The 20,281-nt window shown below is 35.5% G+C and overlaps 1 protein-coding gene across 7 annotated transcripts in view; it reads right to left on the reverse strand.

Moving 5' to 3' along the window:
• msn (serine/threonine-protein kinase msn) overlaps positions 1-20,281 on the reverse strand; it is a 129,668-nt gene that overhangs the window by 90,696 nt on the left and 18,691 nt on the right. For all 7 annotated transcript variants that reach the window (XM_081770012.1, XM_081770013.1, XM_081770010.1 and 4 more), the window contains exons 3-8: positions 17,661-17,717; positions 10,479-10,523; positions 6,841-6,921; positions 4,879-4,927; positions 3,527-3,679; positions 233-673 (exon numbers count right to left, since the gene is read on the reverse strand). In XM_081770012.1, the coding sequence (XP_081626138.1) occupies positions 233-673; positions 3,527-3,679; positions 4,879-4,927; positions 6,841-6,921; positions 10,479-10,523; positions 17,661-17,717 (826 nt within the window). The remainder of the gene's footprint in view (positions 1-232; positions 674-3,526; positions 3,680-4,878; positions 4,928-6,840; positions 6,922-10,478; positions 10,524-17,660; positions 17,718-20,281) is intronic.

The following is a 20,281-nucleotide window of genomic DNA, read 5'->3' on the forward strand; positions in this document are numbered from 1 at the left end:
ATTTGGCACGATTATTCGTTGGCAAGCAGGCCAAAACCCAGCCATGCCTCGAATTTGTTTCATGTTTTTAAAAATTATACAACTTCCCAAATATTTACTGGAAACGTACAACCATAACTCCACTGACACCAGATTGTCGTACTTTTTTCTCGTCAATTTTTGTTACTAACAACTACTATCAATATCTTTCAGACTCCTTTGATAAAGAAAATAATATATTGAAGTGTCCTACCTTTCTCCTGTTTCCTCTTCTTGCATCGATCTATGTGATCCTTGAGTTGTATCCGAACTTGTCTTTCTGTCGGTTGATCCCTTATAAACGGATGCTTCAACAACTGCTCCGTGTACGGCCTTTGATGGTAGTCTTTCACTAATACTGTTTCAATGAACGTGTGGAATTTTTTCGACCACTTTTTGGACTTGAGACGAGGTGGTGGGTTCCGCGGGATGAGGAAAAGAGCACGCATTGGGTGTAAGTCACACAACGGAGGCTGCGATTCCGCCATTTCCAACGCCGTGATACCCAAACTCCACAAGTCACTTCGGTTGTCATAAGTAGCATCGGGGTTCTCATCACATGCTATCACTTCTGGCGCCATCCAATACGGCGTCCCAATAAACGTATTCCGACGTCCAATCGTACGGTCTAATTGAGCACTGACTCCAAAGTCCACTGTAAAGAAATTTTTAATAATATTAAACAAAACAAAAACAAACAAACAAACAAACAAACAAAAAAGCCTACAGAAATCTATGAAAAGTTTACAAGCATCGCTACACAAGAGAAGAATCGAACTCTGGGATAACTTCTATAATTATTTGTAAATGCTAATGATGCTGATTTATTGATTTTATATTTTAGAAACATGAAAATAGCTTGCACAACAAAATGTAACTGCATTACCCGATGAACGTGAAAAGTAATGTTACGATCATTTTGTTAGCCACTTTTAAGCAAAATGAATTTGAAAAACATATTCTCCGAATTACGTGTTCCAACAGAATTCGCACCAGTAAAGAAATTGGTGAAAAGAAACATATGAAACGTCCTCTGTAGTAAACGGAAACTCAACATTTTAAGATTAGTTTACCAACATAACTTTACATATTTACTTTTCCGTCCGTGAGAAAAAAATCTCTCACGAGAGTTACTTTTCCTAATAGCCATGATTTAGCTACCGATTAATAAATAATTACACAAAAACAATTATTTTTCAGCGTGAAGTTGAAACAGGAGATTTCTAGTTGAAGGGGTCACTAATAGTTGTACTAATTCTACTGCTTAAAGAGAAGTTCATTGCCGCAGAAACAAAACCCCTCCACTAGAGCCTGTGTCACAATTCTTGTTACTTACAAACCGCATGATTGCACTTAATACTATCCTCCAAACTGTTTCATCTCCCGAAGGTGTCTTTCCCATTGGCTTCTCAACTAGAACTACCTATAATGAGAGCGCGTACTTCCAACACGAACAGCATGTCGTCTCAATCTTATTATCCGATGATAATCGATGACGAGTCCGTACCGTTAACTTAAGCACTGAGTCTCTCTCTCTCTCTCTCTTTATCCGTTGGATCGTCTACTCTCAAAAGGCTTTCTTTTCCACAACTACCAACCTTTGTGTTTCTGTGTAAACTACCCACTACATTCACATCCACATAATCCAACAAGCACAATTCGGTTTATCAGGGTGTCTACTAAAATTCCAAAATGAAATTTCGTGACATTTTCTTTACCAAATCATAGAATTTCCTAACATTTTCAAGAGCGAATTTGGGTGCGAAATAGGCCGAATTTTCATCCATGCGATAGAAACGTACTTTGCTTGTGATTTGGTAGCGTCTAAACCCGACCATAGACATTTTTGGTGGTGAATTTTGACATTTTATAGAACAAAATTTTCCAATCTGTACTTACATTCCAATTTGTACAGTTTAAAAAATCGTGACCCAAAAGCTAAATTTCGTGACTTTTTCTTGACTTTCATGACCGTTTTCTGATTTCGTGACTTTTTCGTGACATTCGTGACCGATAGACACCCTGTTTATATAGGTTTTTACTTACTTCAATACTAGTATCAAACCAAAGCCAAGCCACTTGGCGTAAATGCCCTTTATGGGTCGGAGCCTTTCCAACGCCATCTGTTAGCAACCGGCTGAACACGTGGTGAGTATACTGCGTCGCTCTGTCTCTAACAGGCATATCTGGAGCTTTCTAAACCTAGTGGCCGTCACGTCTTTTATTCACGTGACTCTCCAGTTTGCTTCACGACTCTGGATGGACGCCTAAAATTGGGAAGCACTGGCCGTGAATCGAACCCGGGATCATGGGACGTGAGACCAACACTCTAACCATTAGACTACTGTGTCCCATATTCAATACTAGTACAGGGTGTCTACTAAAATTCCCAAATGAAATTTCGTGACTTTTTCGTGACCTTTTCTTTACCAAATCATAAAATTTCCTAATATTTTCAAAAGCGAATTTGGGTGCGAATTAGGCCAAATTTTCATCCATGCGATAGAAACATACTTTGCCTGCGATTTGATAGCGTCTAAAGCCGATCATAGACATTTTTGGTGGTGAACTTTGACGTTTTATAGAACAAAATTTGCAATCTGTACTTACATTTGAACAGTTTAAAAAAAATCGTGACCCAAAAGCTAAATTTCGTGACTTTCATGACCATTTTCTGATTTCGTGAGTTTTTCGTGACATTCGTGACCGATAGACACCATGTAGTAGCGACGATAAAAAGTTCATGCACTTATTATCATAACAAAGGTAATTGATTGATTTGTCAACGTCTTAGCCGCAATGTAATGCAGCTTCTCGTGAGATCGGTGAAGTTAAGCAGTCCCACGTTTGGTCCGAGACCATTCGTACTCAGCAGAGCAGCGTTCACCCAGCGTCGTGAGAACAATCGTAGAGCCACTTGAAAGAAAGAAGTAACGAACTCCAATCTAGAGAGGAGTGCCGATGTGCTGACCACACATCATCCCAAAGGTCGGTTGATAGGCCCTGGCTCCCCTAAGGACTGTTCCACCAGTTTATTTTCTTAGATTGATTCATGTGTTATGGGGAATTTAATTATACAGGGTGTCAACTAAAATTCCACAATTAAATTTCGTGACATTTTCTTTACCAAATCATAAAATTTCCTAACATTTTCAAGAGCGAATTTGGGTGCGAATTGGGCCGAATTTTCATCCATGGGATACAGCCGACCATATACATTTTTGGTGTTGAATTTTGATGTTTTATAGAATAAAATTTTCCAATCTGTACTTACATTTGCACAGTTAAAAAAAAAAATCGTGACCCAAAAGCTAAATTTCGTGACTTTTTCGTGACATTCGTGACTTTCGTGACCGATAGACACCCTGTTATAATTTACACAAAAACGAACCCGAAAAAACTTTACGTTAAAATAAGTGTTTCTATTGACAATCATTAAGCACACAATCGCAACACCAGAAATGCAATATATTATTATTATTATTATTATTATTAAACAGAAACTTACCCAGTTTGACTTCCGCGTTATCCGTAAGAAGAACATTTTGGCCTTTGATATCTCTATGAATTACTTTATTGGCATGTAAGTAACTGAGACCTCGAAGAATTTCTCGACAGATATATGCTATCCATTCTTCCTTCAAACTCTGGCCTTTGGTTGCTGCAAAAAACAAGCACATTAAATAATACATATAATAGCTCAATGTTACACTTACATATGTACAGAGATTTAATACTTTGTTTTACCTCAGAAGCTTTCACTTTTTACTTGATAATTTGCTCCTTGTAAAACTGATTTTTTCTTGAAATATTTTTCTGCATTTTCAACAATTTACTTAAATATTGCAGGTGAGCGGACAAAAGCTACTAATCTTTGAGATATTGTACTTAATAATGTCTGATATACAGGGTGTTTCAAAACAACACCGACAACGTTTGGAAGGTGGTCCCTGACACTAAGATAAGACAAAAAGTATAGACCAACCTGGGTGCACAAATGCTTCCTTTCGGAGTTATAGGCTGTCGAAAACATGAAAAAATGAATTTTAAAGGTCCATAGCTCCGAAACTATGGAACCTATCGTAGTCGGGTCAAGACTTTATTTAGGAACTAATATATGCCCTATACAAATAGCCATGTTTCACAATCCTGCGGTACTTCCATAACATTTTTTAGACGTAGTTTGTGAGTACTTCAAATTATAACACCGTAGCCAAACCCCCTCTCCAAAAATTGTTGTGTGAGTACCATAGGATTCTGAAACATGTATTTTTGGATAGCCCACATATTAGATCCTAAGTGAAGTCTTGACCGACTACGGTAGGTCCCATAGTTTTGGAGCTATGAACCTTTAAAATTCATTTCTTCATGTTTTCGATAGTCTATAACTCCTAAAAGAAGCACTTGTGCACCCAGGTTCGTCTATACTTTTTGTCTTATTTTGGTGTCAGGAATCACCTCCTAAACGTTGTCGGTGTTGCTTTGAAACACTCTGTATATTTGCTTAAGACTTTATGTTTAAGAAGTTGAACACATAGGTATCTTTCAACCTAAAACTGATGATGGCAGCAACAGAATTGATTACAAAAGTTATATCAGTAAAGGAAACACCAGTAACGGAATCAAAGGCACCTACACAGGTTAAAAGTAATGTATAGTATTTAAATTTCTAATTTTAAATAGATATACAAAAATGAACTTACATGAAAACTTAAGTAAGAGCTGCAATTACTCTGCATTAGATTCAAAGGTTAATTAATATTAAAAGATCACTTTCTATTCAATTAGTCTCTCCTTCCAGGGCTATATTCCAGCTAAAAACTAAATATAATGTAGGAACACTGAAATCTGAATACTTACATTTCACTAAGTCTGTTACAGAGCCCGCACCACAGTATTCCATAACCAGCTATAACAAAAGGAAAGAACAACTGATTAGACATTTCTCAAAATAAACACCTTAATATAAGGTTATTAGGAGAAAATGAATCAATTTCGATGGCCTATTTCGTAATATTCAAAAAGCATCTTCACGGAGTTGGTCACTAACCATCTCAAAAAGTATTGGATTGGATGAGTTCAGCAAAACGCTACATGACATGTGGATCTACACCACATGAGCTCCCGCCGGCAATCGAACCCGGGTCTCTTGTGCCGAAGACGCATATGCTAACCATACAGCAACGAGGGAGTTAATTTTAAAGTGTAAATGTTCAAGTTTTGGATAATTGTCAGCAGGGCGCTCTGGGTCCGTCGTTTACCATAACACTCCGCTGCTTTTTTTTTTTTTTAACAATCGCAACAGCGATACATTAACAAAAGGTGTTCTACGTTCTCGAGAACCAGCTTGTTTGTCATGGTACAGCGTGGTTTTCCACGGCACTTTATGTTTCGCCCTATCCCACGAAGGTTCGACGGTGGTTTCGATAGTTTAAAAGCAGTGAACACGTAACAAAAGCGATGAACTCCGAGGATCGTATTATGCAGCAACGCGTTTGGGAGGAATTCTCATATATTGCCTTGTTGCAAAAGGTAATCATATTGAACAAACGGTACATTGTTTATTTGTATTATAAATCTTTATTACTTTGTAATTTTGGACCATAAAATATTCTAAATATTCGGATGCAGTGGAGGAGGGGTGATTTCTATGACATGGGGCCACAAAAAACTTGTCGAGCCCAATGATAAACGGTAAACAAACGTGGTAAAAATGTAAGAAAATAGCTTAATGTGTACAGAGGAAATAACCAAAAACGTATGGCACTATCTTTAGTAATTTTGTTTCTATTGCCAATCGGACCTTACTTCAAAATAGCCCTCGTATGTATGCAGGGCCGTACCGTGGGGGGGGGGCGAGTGGGGCAACGGCCCCGGGCGCTGAAGTAAGGGGGGCGAAAAATTCGGGAGAAAAAAGGAAAAAAGATAGGAAAAAATGCTTGGAATATATGTATGGGGGCGCCGTCGTATAATCTCGCCCCAGGCGCTGATTTTCCACGGCACGGCCCTGTTCGTATGTAACTGAGATCTAAGATTTTGTTCAACTGATCCCAGTCTGAATAAACAAACATGGATTCTTAGTTCTTATAACAAGCACCTTCTTCACCATCCTTTCAATACCATTATTACATTTACATAAAACTTTAGTCTTCTTTGAGTTAGTCATGTGACTTTATTGTAATAGAATAATATTTTAAATATTGTAAAAGTCTCGAAGTTCATTTCTTCGTCACTTTTTACGTCTCTCCCAAAGAAAAAAAAATACCTCTACCAAGATTATGGAACAATTGAGAGGCGAAAAAATTAACTAGTCTCATGACAAAGGAAAAAAGTTTGCAAATCCAACAGTAACATTGAGAATATATAGAGGCAAGTTATATAAAGAATTGAAAATTCGCGTCTCAATTTACTTAAACAGGGAACAATTGGACAAGAACTGGATCCATATTATAAATGTTTTTGTGAAATGTAAAATGATTTACCAAGCTATTGAATGAATCCTATGTGTAATTCCCGTACTATACTTCAAGGCGTTTTCTCACGCTCAGGACTCGGTAAGATTTTACCGATAGTTATGCTGTCTCCTACATATTTTCCTTAGCCTACTAAAAATGAATTTTACCACAATCCGAAATACAGCCTGGATGGTTTGAACAGGGATACATGTAGTATAGTTCTTCGTTATTCGACGAGTATCTACAGCTATCCGTACGCAACATCTGAATATTAATTTCTGGTAAGTAATTCGTTCCCCACCCACCCAACATGTATTACTAACACACCAGTAACATGCATACAAATACACATAAAAGGAAAACTCACCCACAACTGATCATCTTTCCCGGGTGGACTCTTCTTGATGAAAGCACCATAGTATGTAGCGATATTTCTATGATTCGAATACTGAAAAATACACAAAACATTTTTCTCATTTTGTGCTAACATTAAAATCCCAAGAATCATACACTTATAACATGCAACAAACAACTTCATAGTTAATATTATAAGAAACCGAACTTTTTTTCTTCATATAAGGAATTATTTAAACATTTTCCTTATTATTTAATTTGTCTTTTGCTACAATGATCATTTAATTATATTTTTTCATATATATATATATATATATATATATATCGAAACACAATTCTTACCTGCACAACCCAAAATTGTCACACATGTCACCAAAGCTGTTTCACACAAAAAGAATTTCATTTTAGGGAGTTTTGTACGAATATCATGTTGCTACCCTTGTTACTCATACTGTTCTTGGTTTGCTCCACTTTTCCATACTTCCTATTGTGATGCAGACTTTTAATTTTCTTTTGTTTTTGTTTCCTACGTCTTATACAGGGTGGTCCGGAAGTGGGCGCCCCCCCTCCTTTTTTAGTTTCAACAGTATAGTGTTAGTTTTGGTATTTTCTTTCCAGCCTTAGAAAAAAGTAGATGTAAACAAACCCACCTGCTTACAAGTCGGTCGATGACCAGTGATTAGTTGTTGGTCTCACTGCACTAGTATCCTACCGAAATATAATCCCTATTAAAATAATTTCGAATAAAGATATCTGAATTTATCCTGCATTTTGTGATAAAAAACGCAATATATATAATATTTAACAGCTGTAGCTTTATTTTAACTTCACCCGTAATTGGACATATAGTATTTACTACGCATGCGTATGTGTTCGAGCTCATTTGAAATTGTAGAACGCAGAGTTTCATGACGACAATGAGTGACAATAACCCATCTTCGTCTCGTGTTATAAAACACAAAAGAGGACAACAGGAACAGAGGTAACGTCGTTTATATAACGATTTAAGAAAATACATATTTCTAACATAGCAGCAGTTAGTGTCAGTGTGTTAATTATTTACCAACCAACTATAGCCTTACACTTTGGAAATTTTGCGACGACAGTAAGCTAGCAGACGATCTCGCTGTTCACATCTCTCGCTACTGAAGCACGTGAGAGCCGCGGAGTAATACATTTCGCTTTGTTTACGTCTACTTTGTTCTAAGGCTGGAAAGACTTTAGAATGTCTGTCCACAGTTACCTTGAAGTCTTAAGAGTCATAAACATCGGTATGATCACCATCCTGTCGTAACACAGCTGAATTCTGTGCCAAGTTCTCGCAGATGTATCAATTAGAAGTAATTAGAAGTACGTCCACTTCCGGACCACCCTGTATTGTTTGATCCATGTTTCGCTCCTGAGCCTTTCTCTGGGTACTTCTGCCATATCCACCACAACCAATAGCTGAGCGAGTTATCCTAGTTCTTTTCAATATATTCCTTTTTTCTGTTGCCATTTTAATACTCTCTGATCTTAAAATTACCCACTATGTAATTTTCTTAATTCGTCTATCATATCACATTTCGAAGACTTCCATTCTCTGTTCTTCTTCTTCTTCCTTCAGAGCAGTGGTCGCCAGACTTATGAAGTTTCTCAGCTACCGTACCGTTCTTAAATCCTGCTCTGAGCTACCAACCACTTTTTTATGTTATATTTGTTTATTGCCTATAAACTTACATTTCTAATTAATATGAAATCAAATTCTCCAAGTTTGCAAATGTCTAATATACACACGAAAAACATAACGTACACAACCCCAAGCGTATATAATCCACTGTGAGATGAGGCTGACAATGGCAGTTGCGCAGAGAAACAAGTTGTTATTGTCGTCAGCGCATTCTGTCGTTAGCGTCAGCTCAATGGAGGAATCAAGATTAGCCAACCGGAGCATTAACGCGATCTACCGAAAATGTCCCTACGAGCTACTAGTAGCTGGCGATCCACGGTTTGCCGATCACTACCCAAGAGTATACACCTCATATCAATAGAATGTTACGATTTATACATATACTTTTCAACCTTTCTTCAGTTTTATGTCTACATTTCCAACCAGAGCTTTCTACTTTTCTTTAAAAACCTCCCTCGTTTGAGCCACTTTAAGTTGCCCTTCTTGTTTTCATTTATTACTCCTTGTTATTCACTCCCTAAGTAATAGATCTCCTGCATTTCTTTCATCAGATGATCTCTTAACTTGTTCATATTTCCTGTGATTCTCTCCTTGAGCATCTCATTACTTTCGACTTGCTCTTATTGATCTTCATGTTGATTAATGGGGACTATTTTTCCCCGTCACAATCTACACGATTGCTCAAACACGGACTGCCGTAAATAAGTTAAAAACGAACATATCAATATACTGTATATATATCAATATTGTTGCCGAAAAAAAGATAGAACAACAATAACAATAAATAGTAAAGATATAACAATAAATACTACTAATAGTAACAATAGCGAAAATTTATATCAATAACAATAGAAGTCAGAAGAAAAGAGAAAAGTGCAGCAAAAATAAATAAGTAAAACAGATAACAACGTAAGCAATGCTACACGTGTGTACAGAAGGTCACGCTCCATTTCCTATCAATATCATTACTCCAATCCACGGTCAAGTATAAGCGGCAGTTTGTGGCGTTCTCTGAGATCTGAGTATTCAGGACATTCGACAAGAATGTGTCGAATACTCAAGTGGGACAATATATTCCTCATAATAGAGACGGATAAATAATTGTGTCAGATGAGAGTGTCCGATCAATGCAAATGCATCAGGAGCACTTCATCTCGGCGACTCGGAGGAGGATGTCTGCTACTCAAATCAGGAGTGGTTTGATTGCATGACATTTATTGTTATTTACCTGATCCCAATTTACTTGCCAATGAGAACGCATCAAGTTGGAAAAACAGTAGCTACCGAGATCGGAGCAAGAAAGAATACGCTCCAATGCAACCTCGGCCAAGGCAGCGTTCTTGGCAACTGTGTCAGCACCCTCGTTTCCCGGAATGATCTTCATGTTCAATCTGCTGCTAAGCAACTTTCTGCATTTCCTTCAGACCTGTTTCTAACTTTTTTTTCTCTCACAGTGTAACGTATACGAATAGCTTTTCCTTATCTATGGGTGTCCATGATTTCTTCTATTGCTTCTTCCGTGTAAAGATTATTCAACAAAACGGACAACAGTCAGCATGCTAAAGGAGCGAGTTCTTTTTCTTCTGATGCAACAAGTACAAACCGGTTCATTTTTGAACAAAAGTTTTGTATTCTTTTATGCTTCTTCTGCGTGAAGATCTAGGAACTACTGTTTTATTTTTTATTTATTTCTCGCATGTCCGGGCCATAGTACATAATAAAAACATTAGCTATCTATCTATATCTTTTTCTTACCCATGAACAGAATAGCTTTACATTTTGTTTGCGTCTATAAACAGCTCATTAAAAATACAGGAATTAAAAATATCTACCCACTATTATGACCAGTCTTTGCACGAAGACGAGTGCCCGAACCAAAATAAGTCGTAATTTTAGTTTTAATAGACTTGATCTCTGAAATGAGATATATTGCATAGTGTATTTGCTATGAAAATAGCATAGTAGTAATTTAGAATTCTTACCTTCTTTAGAACATTTATTTCTAATTTGATTTCCTCTTCTTCATCCTGAAAAAATAAATATAAATTAATTACTCAACAGTGTCATATTACAATAACACCAATTTTCTAATAAAAAAATTCTCTGAGACGCTACATTGAACCTAATGTTACATTTGATTTAAAACTCAGAGCGCAAAAGTATATAACTGGACTGTCTTCCGCTTACTTTGCCGGTGCGCTAAGCACCATTTTTTCCAGTCCGTTACCTGACGAACTACATATCTGTTTTCTTGAAGTCGGTACCAAACCATTCGGACGTGAGACAAAATCAGTTAGTTCTTTCATTTGTCATATAGCATATGGTTTTATTTACTACTTCAGCTATAAGCTTCATAAGATTTATGTTTTCTATGGATATATTACGGACAGAAACTTTAACATGTCCAGCTTCGAAGAAAAATGTATTTAAAAACTGGCTGAAAAATCTGGTCTTTCCAGGTTTATAGAAAATATAAGCAGGGTATATTAGAATACTCTCTCACTCTCTTAAAATGTGTATTTCAATGAAAAATAAACGACAGTAACTTAGCTTGAACCCAGTGCTATGTTCCAAAATGCATTTGAAAGTTAAAGTTGACACTTTGAGGAAAGTATTCCAGAATTTGGAGAAACACATTCAAATGCGCCCGGATGTAAAAGAACACAATTTTCATATCGATTGTGAGTATATTTTTCTTCTATCGTTGTGTATTTACGAGAAAGTTTATGCAAATTTTCAAGCCATTACCTCAACATTACTTTTATGGATAATATACATCACCTTGAATTTTCGTTTCCTCTCGGCTTTTGTAGTGTGACAGAAAATTATAAACGTTGGCAATAAGGGAAAATTCCTCCAGTAACCCCAATAAACTTGCACCATACACAATAAATATATCATCAAACATAAGTGCGTGTAAAAATTCATCGTCTAGATTGGTTGACTAACAGTTATGACTCCTCTTCTGGTGTTAAAAATGCAGAGTTATTTGAAAACCTGCAAACTGCATGGATAAAACGCTCCTTCACACTGGACCTTATTTAAACATTAATATATATGAATGTTTAAGAACTAAATATATATAATGATCACGATTTTTAAAGTTCAGAATTATGTAATAGTAGCTTTCTCTATTTTTACATAAAATCGACAAACATTCATCTCACGTTAACTTAAGATGACTTGAACAGATTAAATACTCTTCTAATACAAGAAATGCTCTTCAGCTAACGTGTGACATTCCCTTATGATTGTGACGCTTCTATTTTAGGAACATACAAAATTCATTCCCTAGATCAATATCATAAATTATGCAACTTCAATATAGTTGTACTTCGTGTCAGAAGCCAGCTGATAAACTTACAAGCACTATGCGTATCTATCCATTCTCCTCCATCAATTAATCAACTGTTTATCAGCAAAACTCTCTCTCTTTCTGTCTCAGTCTTTCTAATATAAGCAGACGTAACATGATACTTAAAGCTCACATTAAAATTATAATAATAATAATAATAATAATAATAATAATAATAATAATAATAATAATAATAATAATAATAATAATAATAATTGAAAGAAAATAAAGAATAATGAAAATTTAGAAAATAAGCCATATACTACCTACAAAAAATTATTAGACAAACTAACAACTTCTCAGGTTCTTTTTCTCATAACGATTTGGTTTTGGTTTGATTTCAGTTCAGCGCCCCGTTCAGCAGCGAGGCTATATGGGACGTGGACCTACAGCTTAACGTGGAATCCGAACCACATGAGCTCCTGCTGGGAATCGAACCTGGGTTTCCAGTGAAAACGACCGTACCCTATCCACATAGCCCCGAGGGAGCTCTTTTCTTAAAACGATTATAATGTTAAATTATAGCATAAGAAAGAATTTGAGACAAGACGTACTAAAACCAAGGTTTGGCAAAACCGTTTTTTTTTTTTTTTTTTTATACGGTCTCTTTGTTTAAGGTTGGTTTAAAGGGACAAGTTTTGCCGATAGATGGCACTACAGTCTTCGTATCTCTCCCATGTATTTTTTACCTTTCACGAAAATTCACGATTTCTCTTACAAATTTCAACCTACAGACTTCAGATTTTTAGAAAAGAAACTTCATAATCTATCTAAGGCAATAATCCGTGCCGATTTTTTTTATTTAAAATTTCCTTCATTGTTGAAATGGATATCCAAAACTTTAACAGTGGAACTGTTTCAACTAGAGATGCAAAAAAGCCGGCTTTTTTGAATCGATGGTTTTTTTCACATAAAAAGCCGGCTTTTTTGGAAAAAAACCGAGAATTTTGGAAATTTTGGCTTTTTTCATTTTCATGATTTTTCTATCCAAATTGCTTTCTTATAGTATATTCTATAGTTAGATAAGATTTCCACGACCTGAATGCCATATTTAGCTCTGTAATTCACCATCAAGATGGATGGAGCACATATTTTACGAATTAAAGCTAACATGAAGAATGTAGTATTTGAGGGCAATTTTACAGGTTATTTAACTTTATTTTAACTTTTGAGTTATCGACATTTTTTTCCTTCTCTAGATCATTTTAGTCTGTCATCCGTGTTTCATTTCTAAGAGCTTAGTACTCCAGCTTCTAGCACGAAAGTTAAACTTACGTTTTTCTATATATCCGTCAAAGCATACGTTTTTCAATATGTCCGTCAAACCGTATTTCCACATTTCTGTTATACTGTAGTTGTGCAATGATTTAGCAATAATTTTCCAGATACAACCTTGAATACCAATTTATACAAATAATCAATAGCGGATTTAGAAAAGTACTTTGGGAGGGGTTTCTCTGATTGTTTCGTTTTCTAAAAAGTCCTAATTTTATTTGGGAGGCGCTTGAAGTTTATGAGTACAGGCATAACTAATATTTCGTTTCGTTTATATGTTTAGCAATAATCTTCCGGATACAACCTTGAAGATCATTTTATACTGAGAATCAGTGGCGAATTTAAAAAAGTGTTTTGGGAGGGGTTTTCTTACTACTAATGTTTAGTTTTTCTAAATATTCGTAATTTTTATTTGACGAGAGCTTAAAGTTTATGAGTAAAGGCATAACTAATAGATATTTCGTTCGTTTTAGACATTCCACAACTTTGGAGAACAGGCTTCAGTCCGAAAGACCGATCCTCTAACCTTCGCAAAACCGTCACTGCTGGTAATTAGTAATAATAACGATTTAAAAACAATAAGAAAGGAAGTCGGCCAACTCCTACACTCCTAGTCGGCCAGTACACGCACTATTTCTACATTCTCAGATGGAATGAAGGAAGGCTTTGTCAGAATGGTCGAATGCTGGGTTGAATCCCGGACTTCCCGATAGAAGCGCAAAAGCCAACCACTCAGTCACGTTTGTTGTGCAGTTGTATTTAGCTTAACTTAAATATATTCCGTAGTCTTTTTTTTTTTTTTTTTTTTTGTTCCGCAATGATATGTTGAATCCCTCTTGTTAAAAATTCAGAAAACTTGAGGACTGGGTAAACCGTGATAGTGGTCAAGGGCGCCCATGTTGTGGTTTCCAAGGAGGGGAAGTATAAGCGACGTTTCAAAAATAGTTTCAAATTTTGCTGTAACTAATGTAAAAATCCTATTGGATTTTCAATATTCTGAAGTACATTTTCCTCTAGGGGGGCAAGCGCCCCCTTAACCCCCCTGATGGGCGCCCTTGATGGTGGTTATAAAAAACTTGACTGTAGAATTTCAAGAATATACAGAACCATGTGCAGCCTTTAATTGTATCATACAAATCTAAGTATTTCTCTTATGTTTTATTTTAATTTTATTTTGTTTCAAAAAGAGGGTATGGAATATTTTGAAGTAAAAATACTACATACAATTTTGCTAGTTATTTGTGTATTTTTTGAAAGAAGTTTTTACTCTTAGGGTTGGCTCGTTTACACCAGCTGTTTTTTTTTTTCAAAAAAAATAACTGGTTTAAACTAAAAAAATTAAAAGAACAAAAATGCGAATCGTGTGAACTTCATAGTGACGTTTCACATGTCAAACCATCTGCATTAGTCTTATTTCCTTTTCACCTTTTAATCAAGGTGTCCCATGTTCAATTCTCGGTCGAACCACAACCCTTCTTTCATGTGTAAACCAAGTACTCTTTCGGATGTCACTTTAAGCGAAAGTCTTCTCCTTGATAACCTCGGTATTACGTAAGGATGTTAAGCCTAAACATACAAAACGAAACCAAATTATATATTTCTGCATGCCTGTTGTTTTATAAAGAAGCGAAGGTTGCTTAAATATATTGATTAAAATTGGTAAAATTTATCGATTGTCTACTTAGCTTCCAACATTAGCTTGGATTGGACTTTCAATGATACCTACATACTAAATTTGTAATTTAATACTTCAGTTTTAGAAAAATAAACACACTGCTGAACAAGACTGCACTTATTTAATATAAAAACACATTTACACGTGACGTTTCGATCTTCTATCCAAGATCCTCATCAGACGTACACTCACGTCTGATGAGGATCTTGGATAGAAGATCGAAACATCAGGTGTAAATGTGTTTTTATATTAAATAAGTGCAGTCTTGTTCAGCAGTGTGTTTATTTTTCTGATTTTATTCGCAAGACGTTGACTATGATTGTATGTCACTCAGTTTTAGCGTACTGATTATAATACGTTGACCTTTAAATTTTACAGGATTTTCCCGTTATTGTTTTACATTTAAAAGAATGACGGGATTTTCCCGATGGCTAGGGCGGGAGTTTCTCAATTTAAGAAATTTACTGACCGGACTTCTTTAAGCTTATGGGACCTCTTCCAGCATAACCCCGTTGTTGAATAATAACACCAAGGCGAAACAAACTTATTTCTGTGAATATGTAATACAAATACATAAAGCAAAATATCTAAATCAAAAAATCTGGTTTAAACCCCAAAAAAGCCTGGTTTAAACTGCCCCCCCAAAACGGGTTTTTGGCATTTTCAGAAACAACCATGGTTCTTGCCAACTCTGCTTACTTTTGTATATAGGAGGTTAAAATGTGTTTATTATATACATTGGTTAATCCTTTGGAATTCATAATGTAAAAATGTTGAAGTAAAATTGTTTAAAATATCTTTTCGAAATTCATGGTTTACTTTCGAGGTTTTATATTATTATCGGCATCAATCACTAATTAAATGACTTTCTGTGTTATAGAGAAGCGAAACAAAGTCTGTTTTATCGATTTAAAGCAGAATTTTGAAAAAAGCCCAAAATTTCCCAAGCAAAAAAGCAAAGCAGAAAAAACCGAGTTTTTTTCCAAAAGAGCCGGTTTTTTTCCGAGCCCTTGCATCTCTAGTTTCAACAATGAAGAAAATTCTAAATAAAAAAATCGTCACGGGTTGTTCCCTTTAATAGGTTATGAAGTTCCTTCTCCAAAAATTTGAAGTCTCTAGATTGAATTTTGTAAGAGAAATTGTAAATTTTCTTGAAAGGTAAAAAATACATGGGAGAGATACGAAGACTGTAGTGACATCTATTTGCAAAACTTGTCCCTTTACACTAACCTTAAATAATTTGTTCTATGTAGTTATATTACGTATGAACACAAATAAGTTTGCTTCGCCTTGTTATTATGCAAAAACGGGGTTATGTTGGAAGGGGTCACAGAAGCTTAAAGCGGAATCCAAACCACTTCTCGGCTTAGATTTAAGAGAAATTGTTCTCCATGTGGACTCGAAACCGGGACTAATTGGCCATAAATGTGATGAGTGCAGACTCACTCACGAAGGACTCCTGATAAAAATACGTTGTACTGATCTTTACATACTTGATCAGTCTTCAAGTCATTTCAGAAGGACAAAAAGATGAACAGTTGCACAAGCGAAACCATTATACAGAATCATATATAAATTGGGAAACTCTCGACTTAGCCAATTGGCAAAATTCTGTTATTACTTTAAATGTAAAGCAGTTATTGCTTTGCATGTAAAATTTTAAGGACAACGTATATAATCAATACGCTGAAACTGAGGTATTAAATTACAAATATAGTATGTGGACATCATTCAATAAAATTAAAACGAAGTCCAATTCAAGCTAATGTTGGAAGCTACGTAGGCAGTCAATAAATTTTGCAAATGTCTATCAATATATTTAAGCAACCTTTGCTTCTCTATAAAAGAGGCATTCAAGCAAGCAGAAATACACAATTTGGCTTTGTTTCGTATGTTTAGGCTTAACATCTTTACGTAATACCGAGGTTATAAAGAAGAAGACTTTCGCTTAAGTGTCATCCGAACCGCTACTTGATTTAGACTTGATAGAAGGGTTGCGGTTCGACTGAAAATTGAACATGGGACGCCTTGATTAAAAGGTGAAAATGAGATAAAGCTAATGCAAATGGTTTAATATGTGGAAACGTCACCATGAAGTTCACACGATTTAAAACATTTTTCGTTCTTTTTTATTTTTGGTTTAAACCAGTTTAAGAAAAAAAAAAAAAAACAGCTGGTTTAAACCAGCCAATCCTGACTAAACACTAAAAACATGAGCCAACAGCGGCTGTCATTTAATTTTTCACTAGTATCCGAGCCTTGATTGCTTTTTTTATTTATTTATTTAATCAGGTATAATGGCCACAAAACAGTACGAGGACGAAATATATGTAGATAAGTATAAATATAATAAACAGAGCGATTTTATTATTCAATTTTACATTTGGATTTATCCTTTAAACACTTATAAATAATATAAAACTCCGACAAAATATGTACCAAAAAACATATTCAATTTAGCGTTTCAGGGTCTTTAAGTACCCTATAACCTATATGCAATAAACTATGAATTTAATAACAAGCAACAGAGAATTATGTGAACTTAATACGTACACTGTATTTCAAAAAATAAGGTTGTGTGTGTATGTGTGGAGGGGGGAGGGAAAGGGTAGAAATACATATGAAATTAAAACGTGAGATAATACTTGCCGACTTCGCCGTGTAAAGTTAAAATAACTTTATCATCAAATCGAAGATATGCGTTTTTTATTTTATTTTATTATTAACACCAAAGGCAGTTAAAAGAAACCAAAACGATGTTATTTTCGTAAATCCTCACGTAAATTACAGCTGCTCCTCATTTTGTGCACTGTCATAGATTTTAACTACAGCTAATTGATTTTCGTGCCAGGAACTTACCTCTGTGACATCCATCACTTTGATGGCAGCCAGCTGGCCAGTCTTTGTATGGCGGCCCTGAAAAAAACGAAACAAGCGTTAATTTATACAAAACAATAAACATTGGAACACAATCTCTTAAATGTGTACTAACAACAATTGATAGGAGCGTATTTTGCTAACACGCCCGATATAGTCGAAAGTGTCTCAAAGTTTTTAACCCAAAATAGGAGTTTAACCATTTCAAACAGGATTATACATTTATGCTGCCGTCCTAAGTGAAAAGACCGTAACTCCACCTTTTTCGAAAATCGAGATATTGGTATGGGAATGTTTGTAGTAGATTTCTGCATCTATCTAAAGTGAAACTGACGTGGTTTGACCAATAGGTGGGGGGGGGTAATGACGTCATGAGTGTTTACCTTATGTTTAACACATTCGAGTCGGAGACCCTCTTTGCGTGGTTTCTCCCTCAGGACGGCGGTTTTACCATGTTTTTGGAATTTTGTAAAAAATCTGCTACAAAGAATACAATTGTAAAATATTTTATTTCTGAGCATATACACTTAGGACTATTGAATACATAAATATCAAACCATTTGTTCATTTCTATATATTTTAATTTATTTGTTATAAGTGAGCCTTTTTGCAATTATAAAAAAAGTCCGACGAGCAATACAATTGCATACTGAGGTACATATAATAACTTTTGCAAGCAGTTACATCATTGATAATGAAATACAAGAACCATACAGCGATTGCATATCATGAAATTTCAAAATATTGGTTTACACTAAGTATTTAGTGCAAGGCTGATTTGTGCTGCAAATGAATCAAACCGACACAACCAAGGCATAAAAGTTAGGTATGTTGATGACGTCGAATCTCTATATACCCTATTGTATGTTGATAAGGGCCATTCTGTATATAACATTTACAATGTTTTCCTTATAACAAACAAGTAATTCGCCTTGCACTAAAATATTACATTCATTGCATTTACAAATACAAGGATAATTATTTATTTGCAGTATACTTATTTTTATTCTATTAGTAATCAATCAAAACCGATACAACGTATATAAATCTGGAGGTTGAAAAAAATTCATGTACAAGGCATTTATTTTCAAAGTTTTAGTAATTAGCCTTTCACTTGATTGCTACACGCATTACATGCACAAAATTGGCTGCATATAAACTGATGTCATTTTACTTTTCATATCACGTTCACTGATGGTATTTGTTGAAACAATCTGGCATACATAGAGCTACACAACATTTAGCACACTCCCAGCTTTTTTTCGTAACCTTTTATCTGTGGACACTTCGCCTTTATCTGCACCGACTTTACATTCGCGGTAAATATATTTCTCCCCAAAGCTCCCCAAAATATTTTTCTAGATACGCCACTAACTATCTAGAGAAAATGCTATAAACAGTCACATGCACGAAACTCTCCTATCAATGACTGTAAACTCGAAACTTTGGTACGATAAAATATCCAAGCGGTATGTCAAAATATCCGCGACTTCTATAAAATAACATTTCTAATTCAACCCCCCAATATTTTTCTAAGTACGCCACTGTCTATTCGTGTGGATTGCTCCATATTTGAATACACCATCGCTGTATATTATGGAATATTACAAAGACAGACTTTTTGTCCCCATGCCAAAACTTTATTGTTCCAATTATTGCCGAGTAAATAAAAAAGAAAAGTACCTCGCATATTATCATCGTCCACGTAATCCGGGTCATTGTCCGAGTCATCGATTTCAGATCCAGAATCTAAATCCATCTGATATAGTATATTTCGTATCTCTTCTTCGCCCAAATTGTTCATTATGAATGAAAAGAAGCTACTAAACAGCAAGAGCAATCATTCACAGCTGCTTCGGTTGAAGCACAATTGACAAATAATTGCGCGGAAACTGTCTCTCAAGGTCAACGACCCTCCTCATTATGGACTGGTCGCACTGCCATCTGAATTTTTTTACACGTACTAAAGGCATCACAAAGTATAACTGAGAAGTCGAAATCCAGCTATGGACATGCGTTTGCCATTCAAAGTAACGAAACCTTAGGCCCGCCGGGTAGGCGGGCTCCGTCCACTGAAGAAAAAGAAATAGCCCGCCTATGTGGCGGGCTCCGTCTCGAATGTGTTAAAACTGTAACTAAAACTAAGCAAAAAGACGTTAAGTGGCAATTCATAAGCAAAAATATTTAACTGTATTATCACACAAATTCTACATCGTTAAAATATATTTAACAAAGTTTTACTGAAATACAACAAATTTGAACGTACAACCTAAGCCAAAACGCGTTTTGCTTATTTTCTCGAAAGTATGTGAAATGGAGATAAGGTCTTTTCGCTTAGCAGGGCAGTATGTTCTATACATATACCGGCAAAACCAGAAGGCAGTTAATACAGCAGAGTCACGAAAACTCGGACTAATGTGGACCGAAGGGTGGCCGAATTTGTGAAACTGTCGGGATATCGGGAATGGAGTTATAAAAGAATAAGTACGAGTGTTTCCTCAGAAAATAGAGTACTGTATTTGTATGTATTGATTGCTTGAGAAAACAACAAAGAATAAACTGCCCAAATGCCCCTAAACAAAGGAAAAGTACGTACTTTATGA

Source organism: Thermobia domestica, chromosome 8, assembly GCF_964235325.1.
Source record: "Thermobia domestica chromosome 8, izTheDome1.hap1.1, whole genome shotgun sequence".
Lineage (NCBI taxonomy): Eukaryota > Metazoa > Arthropoda > Insecta > Zygentoma > Lepismatidae > Thermobia > Thermobia domestica.